The sequence below is a fragment of the Rhinichthys klamathensis genome, unplaced genomic scaffold (genome assembly GCF_029890125.1).
Source record: "Rhinichthys klamathensis goyatoka isolate OS25496 unplaced genomic scaffold, OSU_Roscu_1.1 h1tg000342l_1, whole genome shotgun sequence".
NCBI classification, from domain to species: domain Eukaryota; kingdom Metazoa; phylum Chordata; class Actinopteri; order Cypriniformes; family Leuciscidae; genus Rhinichthys; species Rhinichthys klamathensis.
The window spans coordinates 317,501-338,443 of NW_026606856.1; the positions used below are offsets into that span (position 1 = coordinate 317,501).

The 20,943-nt window shown below is 33.7% G+C and overlaps 1 protein-coding gene across 2 annotated transcripts in view; it reads left to right on the forward strand.

Moving 5' to 3' along the window:
* The window catches only part of LOC130106520 (protein unc-13 homolog A), a 125,103-nt gene that overhangs the window by 14,100 nt on the left and 90,060 nt on the right, over nt 1–20,943 (forward strand). For both annotated transcript variants that reach the window (XM_056272669.1, XM_056272670.1), the window contains exons 4-7: nt 6,013–6,130; nt 15,047–15,170; nt 16,624–16,694; nt 18,640–18,694. In XM_056272669.1, the coding sequence (XP_056128644.1) occupies nt 6,013–6,130; nt 15,047–15,170; nt 16,624–16,694; nt 18,640–18,694 (368 nt within the window). The remainder of the gene's footprint in view (nt 1–6,012; nt 6,131–15,046; nt 15,171–16,623; nt 16,695–18,639; nt 18,695–20,943) is intronic.

Below are 20,943 nucleotides of genomic sequence, written 5' to 3' on the forward strand. Positions count from 1 at the left end.
CTTAAGAAACCACTTAGCTTTATGGGTTAACATTACATTAAACTGTCATGTGGTTGGTTTTGACATTGGCTGTCATAAGGCCATTATAACATTTTAATGACAAATTCAATTTGCACCACTGTAGTCGAGGTCAAGAAAAATATTCATGACGCAATTATAATGGTCTTACGACAGCCAATGTCAAAACCACCAAACACATGACAGTTTAATGTAATGTTAACCCATAAAGCTAAGTGGTTTCTTAAGTTTGATCATTAATCTGCTATGTCATGTTTATGACATATTTATGACAATTTATGATGTATTGGTTTATGTCAAGTTGTCATAGCAAAGACATCTCAAACAATGTCATGTATGCATTACAAATGCCATAATTGAGCGAATGACACTTAATGACAGTTGTCATAAACGTGCATAAAACATCCTTCATATTCATGACGTGAAGGTGTCATGTCAGTCTTATGCACACCCCTTCAAGTTAAGTGTTACCCAAAGTTCTTAGGAGTTCGTTTTGGGAGTTTGTAACAGAAAAGTTCGCTCGGGCTGAAAAAACACCTTAGAACTACCATTGGTTTATGGTGATGATGTAATAGCTGGGCGTGGCCACGAGGCTCCGCCTTCTTTGATGTGGAAAGCGAGTAAAAACATGAGCACACTGGAAAGACGCTTTATAGTAGAAATTTGAAGTTGTAATTCTAATTGTAAGTGACTTTGACACTGTTTTTCATGTTTAATACTGTGAAGCTGCTTTAATGACTGATATTTCAATGAAAAGATTGTACTATATTTTAGATCAATAATGTTTTTTAATTAATATTTTGTATTTTTAAGGATTTTATGCTACTAAAATATATTTATGCAGTAGTTGTAATCCATTATTCGAATTTTGAGCATAGACCTGAAAATGAAATTTTCAACTTAAACTGTCATGAACCTTGAATGCTTTGGAGCAACAGACTGAAGTTTAATCTCTTTTTTAAAGACGACACCTGGCAGATTATTGCTAAAGTGAAAGTTTATAAAATTTTACGTTTTATTGTTATGAAAAATGTGGGTTGTTTTTAAAATTTTTATATGAAATATATATTTTCCAAAACATGTTTACTCTAAAATGTGAGATAAAATCAAAGCCATAAATCTAAACAAGTTGTATTCCAAATTTGAGGTTGATATCTCAAAAAATGAGTTTTCAGTAATAATGTGTTCGGCTGCAGTACCAAACGCTTCCACTAGAGGAAATTCATCTCCCATTCATTTCCAATGCGCTCATTTTTGACTTCGAACAATACAAGTGTGACTATTTTCAGGACCATTTAACCTTCTCAAATCACGTCCATGATTTTTTTGTGTGTTCACATAACAGGTGCCAAAACATTTACAGAGTTTCATACCATTCCGATGAAGTAAAAAATTCTAAAAAATAAAAGTAAAATGTTTCGGTAAAAAATGACGAAGAGCTCCACTCTGTACACATCAAAACACGGTCCAAAACACATCAGATATGCATCACTTTTTTAACGTATTTACACTCAAATGAATTCACTCTAACATTAATGTGGATAGCAGCTCAGATCATTTGATCTTGGGTAAATTTGATGAGACTTTTGATTGCAGATTTTGGCAAATCTGAGATTTGAAAGTCTAGTGGAGAGAAAGTCTGAAACATCTCCATTTGCTGTCCATTACATTTCTTTTCTGTGAGTATGAAGTCTTGCTTTCATGCGGTCTAGTGTGTTCTCCTTTCCCGCTTTCCCTTGCTCAGTATCTCCTGTTTGATTGCTTCGCTCTATCGCTGTCATCTTCACTTTATCTCCCTCTTTCACCAGCGCGTTCATTCATATATCTCTCTCTCGTTCATTGATAAGCGTCTGCGCTGGTGCAGAACGGCTGTTCTTGCGTAACGGGGCTCTGCAGAGAATACGTGTTCAGAATAGAATTACACTGAATACTGTACATATATACTGTAAACTGACTATTATATTTAAAAAATGAAACTGTATGCTGTGATGTTTTAAACAGTAAAATGCAACGTCCTCTGAAAAAACCTTTAACTATAATATGTCGACAAAATCAATCAATTATCTTTATCCAGTGTTCAGATTTCTGTTCTGGAAATTTATGCAAATTAGTGTTTCAAAATAGAATGCCTCATTTGCATATTTAAAGTTACATTTAAATAATCACCTGTATCTTGCCTTAAGTGATGAATATGAGCAACGCTAGGGTTCTAGTGATATGTCAAGCAACCTTTATATAACTGAAATATTATTGCTTATTAGTATAGCTTTTTATAGCTTTAAATATTACATTTATTACTTAAAGTCTCCCTGTAGTCAATAATTATATCCCTTGAAAAAAATGACTTGATGTCTTAAAATATCTTGAATGTAACTCGACACCCTTGCCTCATTTAGTATGCGTGGTTCTATGAATATGCAGATGAGCCCCGCCTCCACTCACTCCCTCAGCTCAGAGATCCATTGGTTGACGATCACACGTTGATCTGATTGGTTACAAGGTCGTTTGTGACGTCAGAAACACCAGCGATTTCAAACCGTGTTTTTGAGACTGTCTTTGGTTCACTGCAGTTTTAAGCAGAAAATACTCAGCAATGCTGTCGACTTATGAACTTACACATGGTGTGTCTTAAAGCGTATTAAAAACACCACATAGACACATAAACAACATTAAAAGCTGGATTTTCACCACAGGGGGATTTTAACAAATAATATTTGAATAAAGGGTATACTTTTGGCTACTACTGTATAAATGAAGCACCAACCATTTAAGGTTATATATATATATATATATATATATAACCTTTTCTTCTAAGACACGGAGTGAACTGCTAAACGAGTGTATAAAGGGAAAAGGAAAATTAATAAAGGATGAATGAAATTTCATAAAGACAGTGAGATGTTCTGTGGTAGAAAGTAAAAGGCTTTTACTCAACATGAAGCCGAGTGCTGCGTGGGTGAAGAGCTCGTTTGGAATCAAGATTTGATGTTTATCGAGAAACATTTGCATTTGTTGTTCATCTGGGTTGATCGTTGGCACCACACTGAGAGGATTTCACTAAACTGCTTTACATAATTGCATCAGTGCAAAATGGAAACAAATAGGAAACAAAACATGGCCAGGAGAAATATGCCTCGTATCTAATTTGCAAAAACAGCAGGAAATATTGTTAGAAAGAAAACCATGAGAGGAGAAAAGACACGACAATACTACATTTACATTTCGGAGTGGATTCAAGTATTTCAAGTATTATTACTTATGTGGTAAAATGTGTATTTAAGCAAAAAAAAATGCAGATATTTTACACATTTCTCTGGATTTAAAAAGAAACTTTGACACAGGTATCACTTCATAAGTTTATAGTCCCCCTGTGGTGAAAATCCAGCTTTTAATGTTGTTTATGTGTCTATGTGGTGTTTTTAATACGCTTTAAGACACACCATGTGTAAGTTCATAAGTCGACAGCATTGCTGAGTATTTTCTGCTTAAAACTGCAGTGAACCAAAGACAGTCTCAAAAACACGGTGTGAAATCGCTGGTGTTTCTGACGTCACAAACGACCTTGTAACCAATCAGATCAACGTGTGATCGTCAACCAGTGGATCTCTGAGCTGAGGGAGTGAGTGGAGGCGGGGCTCATTTGCATATTCATAGAACCGCGCATACTAAATGAGGCAAGGGTTTCAAGTTACATTCAAGATATTTTAATGCATGAAGTTTTTTTGGATTTTTTTTTTAAATATGTCGTTTTGGTGATCAAAGATGAGTTTTAAGGGATAAATGATTGACTTACTGGGGGACTTTAACAGATAGCTATCCGATCAGCAGAGGTGTAAAGTCCAGGTTCAGAAAGAATAAGTATTTTGTTCCAATCACCTGGATTTGCTAATTAGCTCAGTTTTTCAGCCAGGAGAACTAATTAGTGAAATCTGCTGTCTGAGTTCATGAGTGGAATAAACAAATGGCAGGACTTTTACTTTCTGACCCCTGGACCTTACACCTCTGACGATCAGGGCTGTCACGTTTGTGAAAAAAATCCTGTTCGATTTTTGAGACATAAGTGATGTAAAGAGTCAGCAATATTTCTCATGATTTATTGGCGTGAAGTTTCAGCACAATGACAAACAGGAGCGCAACATTCAGGGATTGAGATTAACACCCTCGACCCGCCAGATGCGCGTACAAATGAACTTTGGCGGGAAACGCTGTCAAATCACGAGCCAATCTGGCGTGTTTCTGGGTTTCCTCGCTTAGCTGGGGAAGTTTGTGTAAGACAAATCTGCGCGGATTTAGCGCAAATACTCGTTAGTCCTCATGATATATTAAATACAGCGTTTCGCACAGAATCTGGTAATTTCTGGCTTACTTGAACACACACGTCACTATACACAACAAATAACGGCTCACTTGCACTGAAGTAATTGCGAATATTAAAAAGCATTAGGTTAACAGAAAAGACATTGTTATTCTCCAGCATCCTACATGTTCTGTGCACTGTATTGATCTGTCCACATAAAACACATTTTTGGTAAAAAAAAAAAAAAAGGCTGTTAAAATCGATTCCCTATTTTCGTTTTGATACTTGTGTTGGTTGGTCCGATCGATTGTGCAATCGATCTTTCGAACGTAAAGTGACAGCCCTACTGCCGATCAGTAAAAACGTATGAAATGATCAGGTGTAAACAGGCTGAAGTGCCCATGATATCCACCAGAGGGCGCTCCTCCCCAGACCATAGTCATTCCCCCATGAACTGCATTTCCCAGAATCCTTTGGCCAGACTCATTATCCCTGATTAGTTTCAGCTGTTTCTCATTTACCCTGGCTAACTTTGTCTGTATACACCTGGTTAACCCAGTCACTCTTTGTGACTGGATCTCGGAGCGCTCTTCTGGTTTCTTGTGGTTTTGACCCTTGACCCTTTCCCTGTTTTCTGGATTACCCTGTCGGTTTGGGATTGTTTGCATGTGTTTATGACCTCTTGGCTATATATTGGATTGCATTTTTAGATTACCCTTAATGAAATGCTGCATTTGGATCCTGAACCTTGTGTCTCAGAGCAGTTACGTAACACTTCTAATCCTTCAACACAATCCGGGACGCCATTAAAATAAAGCATCCACTTGTTTCTGACGCTGGGAATCTTCTGAAGTCTGTACAGAAATTCAAAACAGCTGTTTAAACTGGACGAGCGTTCTTTCACTCTTGATCAAGCGTCTGGAGTCCATCAGAAACTGAACACACATCTGTCTACGGTGTCAGTCACTATAATGGCTTCTGTTTGCTTTTGACGCGATGTTTACATCCAGTGTTGGCAAATGTCAGCTGTTAAGATACTGAACGCCAGTGGGCGGGGCCTATGGTGAGATGATGTATAACTATTCGTCCATGTCTTGCTCTGGAGGCGGGCATATGCAAATATATTTGACCGTGTGATGTCACGTATATCAAATCAATATCAAAACGAGCTGTTTTTGGAGCTTGATTAAATGCTTTGTTTATAACGAGGAGGACTTTTAAAGCTATGAAGTTTTAATGGTACAAAGACCTCTTATATGTCAAAAGAGGAAAGCAAATTCGATTTCTTTAAATATTTAAATAATGTAACATATTTTCCTCATATCTTGATGGTTTAATTGAACTTTTAGGGTCATTAAAAACAAATATCCCCTCCAAACATCTCTTTTAAACCTTTAACGGTTTCCATTCATGGGACAATTCTATGGATTTAGTTCCAATTAAAATATTTTTTTGTTTTAATTCAATTTTATTAATTAAGCAGCTTGTAAAGATACTATAATACATTGAAATAACCTATTAAAACATGAAATTAGTATGCAATCATTTAAGACAATTCCTATATATAACCTCTCTAGCACAAAGGATTCAGAGAACCCCATTGAACCTGTTTTGTAAGAGTGCAGTGCTCTGACACCTGCATTTATCTTCATCTAATGCTTGCTCTGTCTTTTTATTTTCTCTCTTTTTCTGTCTAGTGAGATAAATCGCCTGGATCTGGGTCTCACTGTGGAGGTGTGGAATAAAGGGCTGATCTGGGACACCATGGTCGGATACGTGTGGATCCCACTGCAGAATATCCGCCAATCAAATGAGGTGGGTGGGGTTTTATGATGCCAATATTTCAGTGCTTGATATGAATGCCATTATTGATACCAATTTTGATATGACAGCAAAAACAAAATTCGGCTGAGCACATTATTTTATTTAAAAAGTAAAATATCAAGCTTTAATATTTAGTGGAGCTGTCACTTGTGATTATTTTGGTACTTGAGTAATCAGTCGATTATTTTGACGATTAATCGAGTAAATATCACGGTTATATTCAGTTTAGCCCTGTTTTGTCATTAGTTTTGAATTGGTTACTGATTACGCTCACCTGTTAATCATTGTTTCCCTGTGTATTCATACTCTCTGTTCATTTCAGTTCATTTGTCCGTTGTCGTATACGTGGTTGTGTTTCTCCGAGTTATTCTCCTGTTTATTGTGTTGATTATTAGATTAAATAGAATGAGATTAAAGAGTATTTCCCGAGTCGTGCGCTTCACTACCACCACCAAATCTGTGACAGTAATTGGATCATTTCTTTTTTTTGTGGTAATAAAAACATACCTAAGTGAACAAAAATGACGTAAAATTCATATGTAATAGCAATGAGGCAATAATAATTGGTTCAAATAAAGTATCAAAAGCAAGTAATCATTTGTTGTTGTTTTTTGAACAACACTGTTAAAATGCATAATGTAATATACAAAATATAAACGTAATCAACTTGTGTACAGGTGAAACTCAAAAAATTAGAATATCGTGCAAAAGTTCATTTATTTCAGTAATTCAACTTAAAAGGGTGAAATTAATATATTATATAGACTCGTTACATGCAAAGTGAGATATTTCAAGCCTTTATTTGTTGTAATTGTGATGATTATGGCTTACAGATATGAAGAATATTCTAATTTTGAATTTGGGGTTTTCATAAGCTGTAAGCCATAATCATCACAATTATAACAAATAAAGGCTTGAAATATCTCACTTTGCATGTAATGAGTCTATATAATATATTAATTTCACCCTTTTAAGTTGAATTACTGAAATAAATGAACTTTTGCACGATATTCTAATTTTTCGTATTATAACAACTGCCTGCAGAGGGCGCCAACGGCCTGATGATTGTTTTGTTTACACTTTACAGCAGATCAAATCCTTGTTTAATTTTGGTCAAATGACATTTTTACAGAGGCGGACAGAGTACAGAGCTTTGTTACTTGAGTAAAAGTACAGATACCTCTTGCTAAATTTTACTCAAGTACAAGTAAAAGTACTACATTCAGATGTCTACTTAAGTAAAAGTACTAAAGTACTTGTTTTTAAAAGTACTTGAGTATCAAGAGTACAAGAGTAAATTTTCTAAATATTGCATTACTAATCTACTGCCACAGTGCTTACATTTATGCACAGAAACGTCCTACATGGAGTTATGAAAAATGTTAATGTTAATACCTTGGAGAATGTAAAAGAAATTGAAAGTAAAATCGAGTCATTTTCATCTTTTTACCATGTTGCTTTATTTAATTTAATTAAATTTTTGGGGGGTCCCATCTTAAATGCGGGGACAACACACACACACACACACACACACCACATGTAAGGGTGGCGCTGCCAATAAAGCACCTAAAAGCTGTCACAAAGAACCGGCAAAAGGAATGATTATGAATATGTAAAATATAGCAAGGAGATATTTTAATTGTTTATTAATAAACACTTGTTAATAAACAAGTGTTTTCTTTGTCAGTGTCGGCTAAGATGAAGTTGACGATGCTGACTCGCGATCTTCAGTAGTGAACACGCCAGAGAGAAATGCACATTTCATACGGATTACATAAGCAGAGAGCAGTCTGTAGTCTGTTTTCTTTCGTTTTGAATTTTTCTGTTTAAATGTAGACATGTCTGTGAGAGGCAAGTAGGCTACCTTATACACTGAGTTTCGGTTCATTTATGAGACGAGATCCAGTTCACGTGCCGGCGCCTCCGTTTCTTATCTATCGTCTGCTATTTACTTCTTATTTATTAAACCCAGGCAATTGGTTGATGAAACATTGATTAAAATTAAGATACAATTAATGCAAAACAAAATTCAGGTTAAAGAAAGGTTTTGTGTTTTCTGTTTGATGTCTCTGTGAAAGTTTTAAAGCATTTTTTATGCCGCTTTCAGAGCGCTCACGTCCGTAACGGAGAACACGTCCATAACATTGTTTTTTCCTCATAAATGCAAACCCGAAAAATAAAATAAAACAAAATTAATATTTTATGTACTGTGGAGACTGAGCGCCAACCCTTCTTCATTCGCTGGGTAGTAGCCTACTTTGGTTTGCGCAGTGTAATTCACATAATCAGTAAAAATATATTTTGCCTCCTAAAGTTTTTTTTTTAAGAAATCAGAAATCCCTCGTGGCTACGCCACTGCCACATCTGTGTTATACACACCACATACTCAAGAACATCAAACCAAATGCTTGGCTTACATTAATGTGTAATATAAAATCTGACCATGGAGTTGACTTTGGCGTAAAGCTGAAAGTGATTGCTGATAGGCTGTCCCAATCAGTGGCGCCTGCACAATCCAATCACGTTTGAGAGGGAAACAACAAATTGAGGGTTTCCGAGATTTTTTTTTTTTTTTTTTTTACTCGGGTACTCACGGTTATGGATAGAAATGTATTGGAGTAAAGAGTACAATATTTGCCTCTCAAATGTACTTGAGTAAAGTCATGAGTACTCCCCAAAAATGATACTCGAGTAAAGTACAGATCCCTCAAAATTGTACTTAAGTACTGTACTCAAGTAAATGTACTCCGTTACTGTCCGGCTCTGCATTTTTATATTCATCCACTTCTTTACGATAGATGTACTGTAATGTCTTGAACAAGAACATGCAAACTCAGTGCGAGGGTTTAAACTTATATTTTGAAATCGCGATTAACAGTTTGAATATTTAGAAACATATTGTTGTATTCTCCTGTGTTGGCATAGGTTTATAAGATCTACATCTCTTTTTAAAGCTACCGGCATTTCTTAAGTAAGAAATTAAGAAGAATATGGTCGTTAATAAGAATTTAATTCCTAATAATAATGTTTTGTAAATCTAACTTCTGCTTCTCAGAGGAGAAAATGAGCCCAGTAATCTCAAATCTCCCAAAATTAGATGCCAGTTTTTCATTTCTCTTATGATATTGTGGAAGACACCTTGCAGACAGATCCTATAAGCAACATATGAGCAATACAGGTGGAGAGATCAGACTTTAAATGAAGTTTAAAGCAGATGATAGTTGGTGTGATGTCAGATAAGGGGAAGTGAAGGTTACGTTATGTGTCAGTGTTTGATTAGATCTGATGCAAACGCAGGAGTCGCTGCTGGATTTATGTCCACTGTAGTCAGACCTTCTCCTGCTCTCCTCTCCTGTTACGTAAGCCAGTGCTTGCTGTACTTAAAGTCAGCAGTTTTATAGAGACGCTTCCATTTGCTGCTTTTATGCCCCATTTTATATATAACCCGAGTTTTTCCTCATGCTTTCATAACGTAGCATGAATAATAAATCATCTGCCGTCAATAATGAATGAGTACTTTCTTGTCTCGACCTGTGACATTCGGGTGTTTGTGTGATTTATGTGATTTGAAGCCCTTCAGGCATTCGTTGTGTTTTCTAAGCATTGATTTAAGGACGTTTGACGGATATGTTTGTAGTGTTTGTGCATTTTGTTCTGTAATATGGCATTGTGCTTTATTGCTGCAAGATTAAATAGTGAAAGTAAGAATTGATTAGTGATGAAATATAAAAGCGAAGCAGTGGCGAATTATTTTATGATTATTTTATGATTCCTTAAATGAAGTGATCGGATGCATCGTTTTCACCTGCTGGAGCAAAAAGAAAATTGGCCTTTTTTCTGGTAAAAATTGGCAAAACGATTTAAAATTAATTTTAAAACAAACAAGAACCCCAATAATAACTATTATTGTTATTATTTATTATTTTAAGCCTGAGGAGACTGTAGGTGTGTCTCAATCCACATGCTTATGCACTATTCTATGCCATTTTTCAGTACAAATAGTGTGATTAATGTTTTCACACGGACAATTCCAACAATATGAAGTCCACTTGAAATACCCAGATGATGCACTTAATTAACCGACAGTTAAACGAAGTGTGTAAACATGTGGACACAACTGAGCCGTCTAAATGTCATTCACTAGACGGTATGGTTCATAGTGCGTAGTCAAATATTTTCGATATACAAAACCGGTGCACTCATATTGATATATATATATATATATACAAAAACGGTGCACTCATATTCAAGGCCGTAACCAGGGTTTGAAAATTAGTGAGGTCCGGGGTGTTGTGTAAAGAATTTTGCTATAATAATGGTTTGGCCATTGGACCCACATTTCCCAATGGACATTAAGCTGTGACCCTTTTTTTTAATGGAATTTGGCATATATATATATATATATATATATATATATATATATATATATATATATATATACAGGGGTTAAATTTGGATTTAATTATGTGTGGGGTAGTCTCTCACTAGGGGGGTCCGAGGGTTTGCCCCCCCGGGATTTTTTTGTGAAAAATAAACCAAAATGGCACTTTCTGGAGAGTTTTGTGCAAAGAAAAAGTAGGTCTAGCAAGTGCAACGCAATCTCACGACCAATTCGTCCGAATTTGACGAGTGATTAAAAGATGGCTAATTCGTACGAATTCGTACGACCTCATTCGTAGGAATTTGTACATTTGTCTAAACCCACGTGATGGGTAGGTTTAGGGGCGGGGTCAGGGTCATTCGTACGAATTCATACGAATTGGGCAACTCGTCAAATATGTACGTTTTAGCAAAAATCGTACTAATTCGTACGAGTGAGGTCGTACGAACTGTTACGAATTAGCCATCTTTTAATCACTCGTCAAATTCGGACGAAATTCACACAGATCAAACACAAATATGCTGACTGAATAGATTGCTAGTTGAGAAACACTGCTTTAATTAATGTTTTTATGATGGCTTTGTGAAAGGTTAACTAAACAGCATGAGCCGTCTTCCAGCTGGCCAGTAAGTTATTTGGCAAATTTCATTCTGTAGGCTAACATACAGATCTGTTTTATGCTATTGTTTTTGATAGTGTTATACATTTCTTACAGATAATCGATTGTCATTGCGTTTGTCTTACCGAATGTGGTAGCTTTATGCAATTACAGTTTGTCTATAAGCTTCTTTTTTTTTAAATGTATTAATGCCGACAGTTAAATGTTGCCAGATATTGCTACGAAAAACAAGCAAAACAAAATAATAATAATAATCCGAAATAAGTTCAAAGCTTGTGTTTTGGAAATAAGGTTAATATATCACTAAACCTTTCCACATTAATAACTTCCTAAAGTGTCACATTAAATCAGAAAAACAGGTGACTACTGCCACCTTTCTATTAGGTGGATCTGGCAACACGGAGGCTGCACCCGCGTTCACAACGCGCTCTCAAGCCCCGTTCAGTTCACTGCGCCAGCTTCTCGCAGCAACATGAATTGCAAACACTCATATGAGGTGGTTTAAACACTGCTAATTAATCATTCAGAGAGCTTGACATTTTATTTTTGAATGTAAAAAAAATGACCGAGGTCCGGACCTCGGTGACCTCATAGCTGGCTACGGCCATGCTCATATTGCTATATATACACACAAAAAGTGTGCACTCATATTGCTATATATACAAAAACGGTGCACTCATATTGCTATATATATATATATATATATATACACAAAAAGTGTGCACTCATATTGCTATATATATATACAAAAACGGTGCACTCATATTGCTGTATATATATATATATACACACAAAAAGTGTGCACTCATATTGCTATATATACAAAACGGTGCACTCATATTGCTATATATATATATATATATATATATATATTTATATATATACATACAAAATGTGTGGACTCATATTGCTATATACAAAAACGATGCACTCATATTGATATATATATATATATATATATATATATTTATATATATATATATACAAAAAGTGTGGACTCATATTGCTATATATACAAAAACGATGCACTCATATTGTTATATATATATATATATATATATACACACACAAAAACGGTGTACTCATAGTGCTATATATATACAAAAACGGTGCACTCATATTGCTATATATACAAACACGGTGCACTCATATTGCTATATATATATACCAAAACGGTGCACTCATATTGCTATATATATATATATATATATATATACACACAAAAAGTGTGCACTCATATTGCTATATATACCAAAACGGTGCACTCATATTGCTATATATATATATATATATATATATATATACAAAAACTATGCACTCATATTGCTATATATATATACAAAAACGGTGCACTCATATTGCTATATATATATATATATATATACATACAAAAACTATGCACTCATATTGCTATATATATATATACAAAAAGTGTGCACTCATATTGCTATATATACCAAAACGGTGCACTCATATTGCTATATATATATATATATATATATATATACATACAAAAACTATGCACTCATATTGCTATATATATATATATATATATACAAAAACGGTGCACTCATATTGCTATATATATATATATATATATATATACAAAAACTATGCACTCATATTGCTATATATATATATACAAAAACGGTGCACTCATATTGTTATATATATATATATACAAAAACGGTGCACTCATATTGTTATATATATATATATACCAAAACGGTGCACTCATATTGCTATATATATATATATATATACACACAAAAAGTGTGCACTCATATTGCTATATATACAAAAACGGTGCACTCATATTGCTATATATATATATATACAAAAACTATGCACTCATATTGCTATATATATATATACAAAAACGGTGCACTCGTATTGCTATATATATATATATATATATATACACAAAAAGTGTGGACTCATATTCCTATATATACAAAAACTATGCACTCATATTGCTATATATATATACAGTATATCCAAAAATGGTGCACTCATATTGCTATATATACAAAAACGATGCACTCATATTGCTATATATTAGGGGTGACCCCGAATAGTCGAAGATTCGATGCTTCGATAGGAGGAGCCTGATTCGACTACCAATCTCACGGTCGAATCTTCGCAGATGTGTTATTAAACGAGGATTATGTCATTTTGGCTATATGAGTGTGCTCAATGTCTGATTTTACATAGAACTACTGGTTTTCTGTCAATACGTTAATATACAGCCTATTATGATAATGCTGTCAATAAAAATGTGCAAAGAAAGAAGCTTTTAATAAATATTTTTTAACGTGCGTGCAGCGTGAATAACTCCAAACACCCCGAGACAGATTTAAGTTTCACTTTCGATATCCGTGACCGACAGAGGAGCGTCTTGTCGGCAGGGATTTAAATCTTTAAAAATGTCTGGGATAAGAAAATCTAAAGATGCACACCATCAGAAAGGATATTCTCCAAGGCTGGATTTAGCATCAGGAAAACCATGATCGCACTTTTGCCGGCCAACGTTAACAGGTCGGTTTTCCTCGGGACATTCTAAAACGCTTAACGTGAAAAAAGCTTTTAAAACGCTTAAATGGCACTTTTACGTGCTTAATGTATGTACACAGTAGGCTACACACCTTAAGAAACCATTCTATGTGCAGATAAGCAGATGAACCCAGAATATGAACGCAACGCGTTTCTCCTGTAGAAAGTCACGTAAAGCTTTTTCTTTAACGGTTTTCTATGGGAGGAAAATGCTTAACGTAGCCTATAATAAAACGCGTTGCGTTCATATTCTGGGCTCATCTGCTTTTCTGTAGGCTATATAATATGCTTTATTAATAAGGTGTGTACAGAATTTGATCTTTTAATATAACAGTTTTAGGACCGTTAAGCGTTTTAGAATGTAGCCTATTTTATCCACGCACACAATTTGAAAAGACTCAAACGGACACAGGCCGAGTGAAAGACTGGATTTTGTTTTTTCGATCAGGTATGGGTACAAGTGATTTCAAAACATTTCAGCCGGTTCTAATTTCATTTGTGGATACTGTGAACACGTTTAGCTAAAAAGACTGCCGCTCCAGTTTAGCGTTTATTGTTGTTTCTGCAGTTAAAAAGACAAAGTTGACAATCCTGGCCATACTTTCGTTATTTTAATAATTTCTTTCTTTTTATTTTATTAATTGATCACTCAGGGTGATCTAATTTAACTATTTGTGACTTGTGTTTTGAATATTTGTTCCCCTGCACTTTAGGCATTTTGCACACATTTGTTCTGCTTCTTGTGACTTGATTCTGACTTATTTCGTTTTGTATTTTTATTTATTATAAATGTATATTGTGTTCTTAATTGTTGATTATTTTTCAGTGCATCGATGTTGCGCTGTAGGCCTATAGAGCATGCTCGTACAGGCAATTCAGCCGATTTAATTTGATTTGCATGTGAAATGCAAATCCTATCTGCAGTGTGGCCTTTCTGCAGTTATTTATGTTATTTCTTAGTTTTATTGATCCAAAATGTTTTATACATTTTCTTCTATATCTTTGTGTGATGTTCTGTACATCGCGGCTTTAAAATGTTAAAGCCCCGCCCCCTCCCCAACAACACACACATGATTCGACTATTAGTCGACTATAGGCAGGACTTGACAAATCTGGTTCGACTATGAAAATCCTTAGTCGGGGACACCCCTACTATATATATATATATATATATATATAAATATAAATATACAAAAACGGTGCACTCATATTGCTATATATGGGAGAAACTGCAAAGCGCAATATGGCGGAATAAGCCCCGCCTTCAAAATAAAAGAGCCAACCGCTGATTGGCGTAGGTGCATAGTGTATGTTTAGAATGTAATTTAGGACATAACCTGTGTGTGTGTTTCAGGAAGGACCGGGGGAGTGGGTGACTCTAGATTCTCAGGTCATAATGGCGGATAATGAAATCTGTGGCACCAAAGATCCGACTTTCCACCGTTTGCTTCTGGACACACGCTTCGAACTGCCGCTGGGTGAGATCATACTCATAACTCATAACTCATCACTGCTATAACCACAAAAATACAGCTAATTTACAGACACTGTGGAAGAAACACTGGGGTGTGTGACTTTGCTAGCTTTGAGCTCATCTATATGATAGTGTGACCCCTATAATCTTTTACCATTCAAAAGTTTGGGGTCCGTACGTTTTTTTTTTTTTTTTATGTTTTTGAAATAAGTCTCTTATTCTCACCAAGGCTGCGTGCAAAAATGCAGTGAAAACAGGAATATTGTGAAATATTATTACAAATTAAAATAACAATTTTTCTGTGACTCAAAGATGAATTTAAAAAAAAAAGAAAAAAAAAGATGAATTTTAGCATCATCTCTCCAGTCTTCAGAAACGTTTCTTCATTATTATCAATGTTGAAAAGAGTTGTGTGGAAAATATGATAAATCTTTTTTTTAGGATTCTTTGATGAATAGAAAGTTCAAAAGAACAGGATTTATTTGAGATAGAATCTTTTGAAACATTATAAGAATCTTTTTCTGTCACGTTTAATTAATTTAATGCATCCTTACTAAATAAAAGTAGTATTTTTTTTAACCGTAAACTTTCCATTTATCTATTTTATTTAAAATAATAAAAAAAACATACACAGACAATAGCAAGTAGCAAATCAATTTTTTTCGCGGCTGTGATGTACTGTAAATTAAAGGTTATTTTGCTGTAATTTAAACCTATTTTGTAAGTTCTAACTTACTGTTTTAATAAAGAAATGCATCAACAAAATAGAATTTTTTTTTTGGAGTTTATCATTAAAACATCATATTCATGTGCAAGTGAGCCTTGTTGAATTAATGTTGCTTGGGGCAATAAGTCCAACAAAATTAATACAAAAACTTCCAAAAAAAACAAAATATGGTGCAAAAAAGTGTCTGTTCTTGTGCTGTTTTCCCAAATATCAGCACGTTTGCAACATGCAAATGTGATATTGATTTTATAAAACAATTCAATAAACAATAAGTTAATCGGCTATTAGGTGACTTACATTTTAGTGTCAGTTAAACCGTTTCAGTTTCGTCACTGAACGAATCGCTCTAATGAACGACTCACGACTCACTCAGTCACTTCTGCTTTGTCCCTGAATGAATCAGTCGCTTCGAACGAATCGTTTGAGTGAATGATTCAATGACTCACTCACTGATTTACCGGCACCTACTGGCGGTTTTAGTGAATTTCATTTTAGATAAGGGACGCTGTTTTTATTTTGGCCGTGATTGTAACAATAGTTCTGGTAAAGCCTTTATAAATAGGCTATTAGAGCAAAATATGAGATAACATTGTAAATAAAACTAATTGCAGTCGCATTGCATATGTTTTTGATTGTCTTTTTTCCCATTTCTGACTTTTTCTTTGAAACGGACCTCGGAATTGCAACGTCCGCCTCAATGATATTTTGATTATTAATCGTTCTCCCGCAGACATCCCGGAAGAAGAGGCTCGATACTGGGCCAAGAAACTGGAGCAGCTCAACGCCATGCGGGACCAGGATGTGAGTGTGTGTGCTCTCTGTGGGTTTCCATGTGCTGACAAACAGCCAAAGCCTTCAAATGAACATTAGTTTCACTTTTAGAACCAATAGTGTCTGTAGAGCAATAGTATCTTTGCACTTTTGCCAAATCAAATGAAACGATACTGATATCATCTCTGTAAACTCTGTGACGGCGTGCACATGCATATTACATTTATAAATGCTGAAATAAAATATATATAAAATATTAAACTAATTTTATTTCAGCTATTTTTTTCATTTAGTTTAACTAAAACTAAAACTGAAAAAAAAACTATAGACATAAGCTAATAAAAAATGACAAAACTCAACAAAATTACTAAAACTTTAACTAAAATAAAAATGAAATATTTAATCTAATCTAGTTCAAAATATTAATAAAGACTAGAATAGTATCTCAGTAACAAAAATGACAAGACACAAAAACTTTAACTAAAATTATAATGAAAACTGAAAATATTAAATAAACAAAAGAATTCTAAATATTAATAAAAACTGCAATAGTATCTCAGTAATAAAAATGATAAAACACAACAAAAACTTTAATTAAAATGAAAATAAAAAATGAAAATAAAAATGATTTAAAAATATTAGTAAAAACTGCAATTGTATCTCAGAAATAAAAATGACTAAGTACAACAAAAACTTGAATTAAAATTAAAACTGATAATATAAAATAAAAATGAATTGAAAATATTGATCAAAACTGCAATATTATCCCAATAAAAATGAGAAAACAACAAAAACTTTTACTAAAATGAAAATGAAAATATAAAAATAAAATATTATTCCAAATATTAATAAAAGCTAGACTAGTATTAAACTCTGTGACGGCGTGCACATGCATATTACATTTATACATTCTGAAATAAAATATATATAAAATATTAAACTGATTTTATTTCAGCTATTTTATTCATTTAGTTTAACTAAAACTAAAACTGAAAAAAAAAAAACTATAGACATAAGCTAATAAAAAATGACAAAACACAACAAAATTACTAAAACTTTAACTAAAATAAAAATGAGAAATGTAATCTAATCTAGTTCAAAATATTAAGGCTAGAATAGCAACTCAGTAACAAAAATGACAAAACACAAGAAAATCTTTAAGTAAAATTAAAATGAAAACTGAAAAAAAAAAAAAAAAAGTATATATATATATATATATTAATAAAAACTGCAATAGTATCTCGGTAATAAAAATGACAAGACAAAAACTTTAACTAAAATTATAATGAAAACTGAAAAAAAATAAAAATAAACAAAAGAATTCTAAATATTAATAAAAACTGCAATAGTATCTCAGTAATAAAAATGATAAAACACAACAAAAACTTTAATTAAAATGAAAATTAAAACTGATAATATAAAATAAAAATGAATTGAAAATATTGATAAAAACAATATAACAATATAACAATATAACAATTTATCCAAATAAAAATGACAAAACAACAAAAACTTTTACTAAAATGAAAATGAAAATATAAAAATAAAATATTCTTACAAACATTAATAAAAGCTAGACTAGTATCTCTGTTAAACTAACATCATTAGTGACTCATTTTAAAGCAGTAACTCATAAACCACATGAAACACGAGAGATTTGACTCACAATTGAGTTGCTAACAACATAAAAAAAAAAAAACTTTTGTTTTTTAGCATTAAGCGAATTATAAAGCTCAACATTTTTTAGCAATAATTTTTTGAACTCATCACAAAATGCATTCTGGGATTACCTTTAAATTTAAAGCTGCCTTAATATTGATCTAAGAAAAGGTGTCTTGGTATACAACATAATTATGTTCCTTTCCAAGTGTGAACGATAACTGTTGTAGATATTGTTAATGTATATTGTTATGTAGATATAGATAATGTAGCCGTTTTTCCTCATCATGTGTGTGTGTGTGTGTGTGTGTTGCAGTATTCATATCAGGAGGTTCAGGAGCGGCCGCTGTCGGTCCCTGGAACACAGTGCTGTGAGTTTGAGCTTCTGCATGCATGTTCATTAAATAATACATTACATTTCACATCATAAACCCCAGAACACGTGGAATACACGGCACGTGTCACATGTGATGATACTTTTGCGTTGTTTTTAAAAGCTTGATGCTGTTTGCTATTCACTGCCATTATGTGGACGAGTGTGAGCGGGACGCTTTTGTAAAAATTCTCCTTTTGTGATCATAAAAGACAGAAGAACAACACCAGGGCGAGTAAATAATGAGTTAATTTCCATTTTAGAGTGAATTAAGCATTTAAATCCTCATGAAATTAGTCAAAATATTTAATTTCCCCTTCTTTCAGTTCCAAAATCCAAATATTTTCAGGCAAATATTAGTAAATATGGCAAAAAAACGTAATAATTGTTGAAGTTAATTGAACTTTATGAATGGTCGATTTTGTAGAAATCTATTATTTTCGTATCATTAATATACTATTGTAGTTTTTGTTAATATTTTGAATTAGATTTTATTGTTATATTTTCTGTTTTAATAGTTAAAGTATTGGTAATTTTGTTGTTTTTGTAATTAATTTTTTTAAATGTCTATATTGTTTTTATTCATTTTTAATTTTTGTTAATTTAGTTATAGTTTGTTTTAATACGGATTAGTGTTATTTTAGTATCACTGATAATACTATTTTATTTTTTGTTATTAATTTGAATTAGATTTTATTTTTACATTTTCTGTTTTCACAGTTAAAGTTTTAGTAAAAAATAAATTATCTTTTTTTTTTTAAAATGTCTATATAGTTTTTATAAAATGTTATTTATTAGTTGTGGTTAATTTTGTTTTTAGTTATTTTAGTACAGATTAGTGTTATTTTTTGTATAATTTATTAATTATGCTGTTTTGTCATTTTTAATTTAAAAAATGTCTATACAGTTATTTATTTATTTTTATTTATCAGATTTTTTATTTTATTTTTTATTTAATAATAACCCTGGTGCGGATCTACTTATAATTAGTCATTGTTTAATGGTCATTGTTGAGAGCATTAGATCAGATCGAGTTCAGCCACACACATCGGATCATATTCACAGTTCTGAGCATCTGAACCAGTAAGTGCAGCAGCGGTTCAGTTCTTCCCGTATGGGTGTCACAGTTAATGTGATTTATGAATGATGGTAATGACGGAAGTACCGCAGAAAACTGAATGAGCAGCAGAGTGCATGAATGGAGCTCTTATTACACACACACACACACACACACACACACACACACACACACACTCTCTCTCTCTCTCTCTCTCTCTCTCTCTCTCTCTCTCTCTCTCTCTCTCTCTCTCTCTCTCTCTCTCTCTCTCTCTGACTTACACACACACACACACACACTCACACTCTCTCTGACGCACACCCACAGCCACACTCTCACACACACACACACATACACTCACGCACACACTCACACACACACTCACACTCTCTCTGACTCACACACACACACACACACACACACGCACACACACACACTCACTCTCCTTGAGTGCTGCTGATGCAGCTCCCAAGGGGGCGGGGCTAGACAGTGGGACTCACTCATTGGCTGAGCCATGAAGCTGGGAATCATCACTGGACGGTGGCCAGAAGCACATCACCTTAATCACAGAACACTGAGTCATCACAACGAGACCGAGCCCTGTGGCAGGAAGAGACGCACACACAGTGTGTGACAACGGGAACCCCAGCCAACACAAATATCTTCTAAGACTGCTTCATGATGTCATTATAAAAACGTTATTTCTGAATGTTCTGTTTCTGCGAACATTCCATTTCATCACTCTTCAGACATGATGAGAATGTTACTTTTGAATGTTCTAAATCAAGTAGTTACATTTAAAAAACGTTACACAATCAGAAAAACAGAAACGTTTTTCCTTTGCGTTTTTTTGGACACAGACAACAACAACGTAGTCAAAATGGATTCGCACGGATTCGCTAAAAACTATTAAAGGGGTCATATAATGCCATTTTTGTACAAGCTAATATGATTCTTTAGGGTCTAAATTAAAAGTTTGTATGTACTTTAATTAAAAATTCTCATTAGTATTGTAAGAAAACACTTATTTTACCTGGTCAAAAACAGCTCTGTTTTCAGCACGCCGTTTCAGTGCATATGACTTTAAATGATAATGAGCTTTGCTGACTCCGCCTCTCTGTTCTGTGCGTACACCGTTTGTAACACAATAACACAATAACCATAACGCGTTGTTCATTATAAACGTGGGA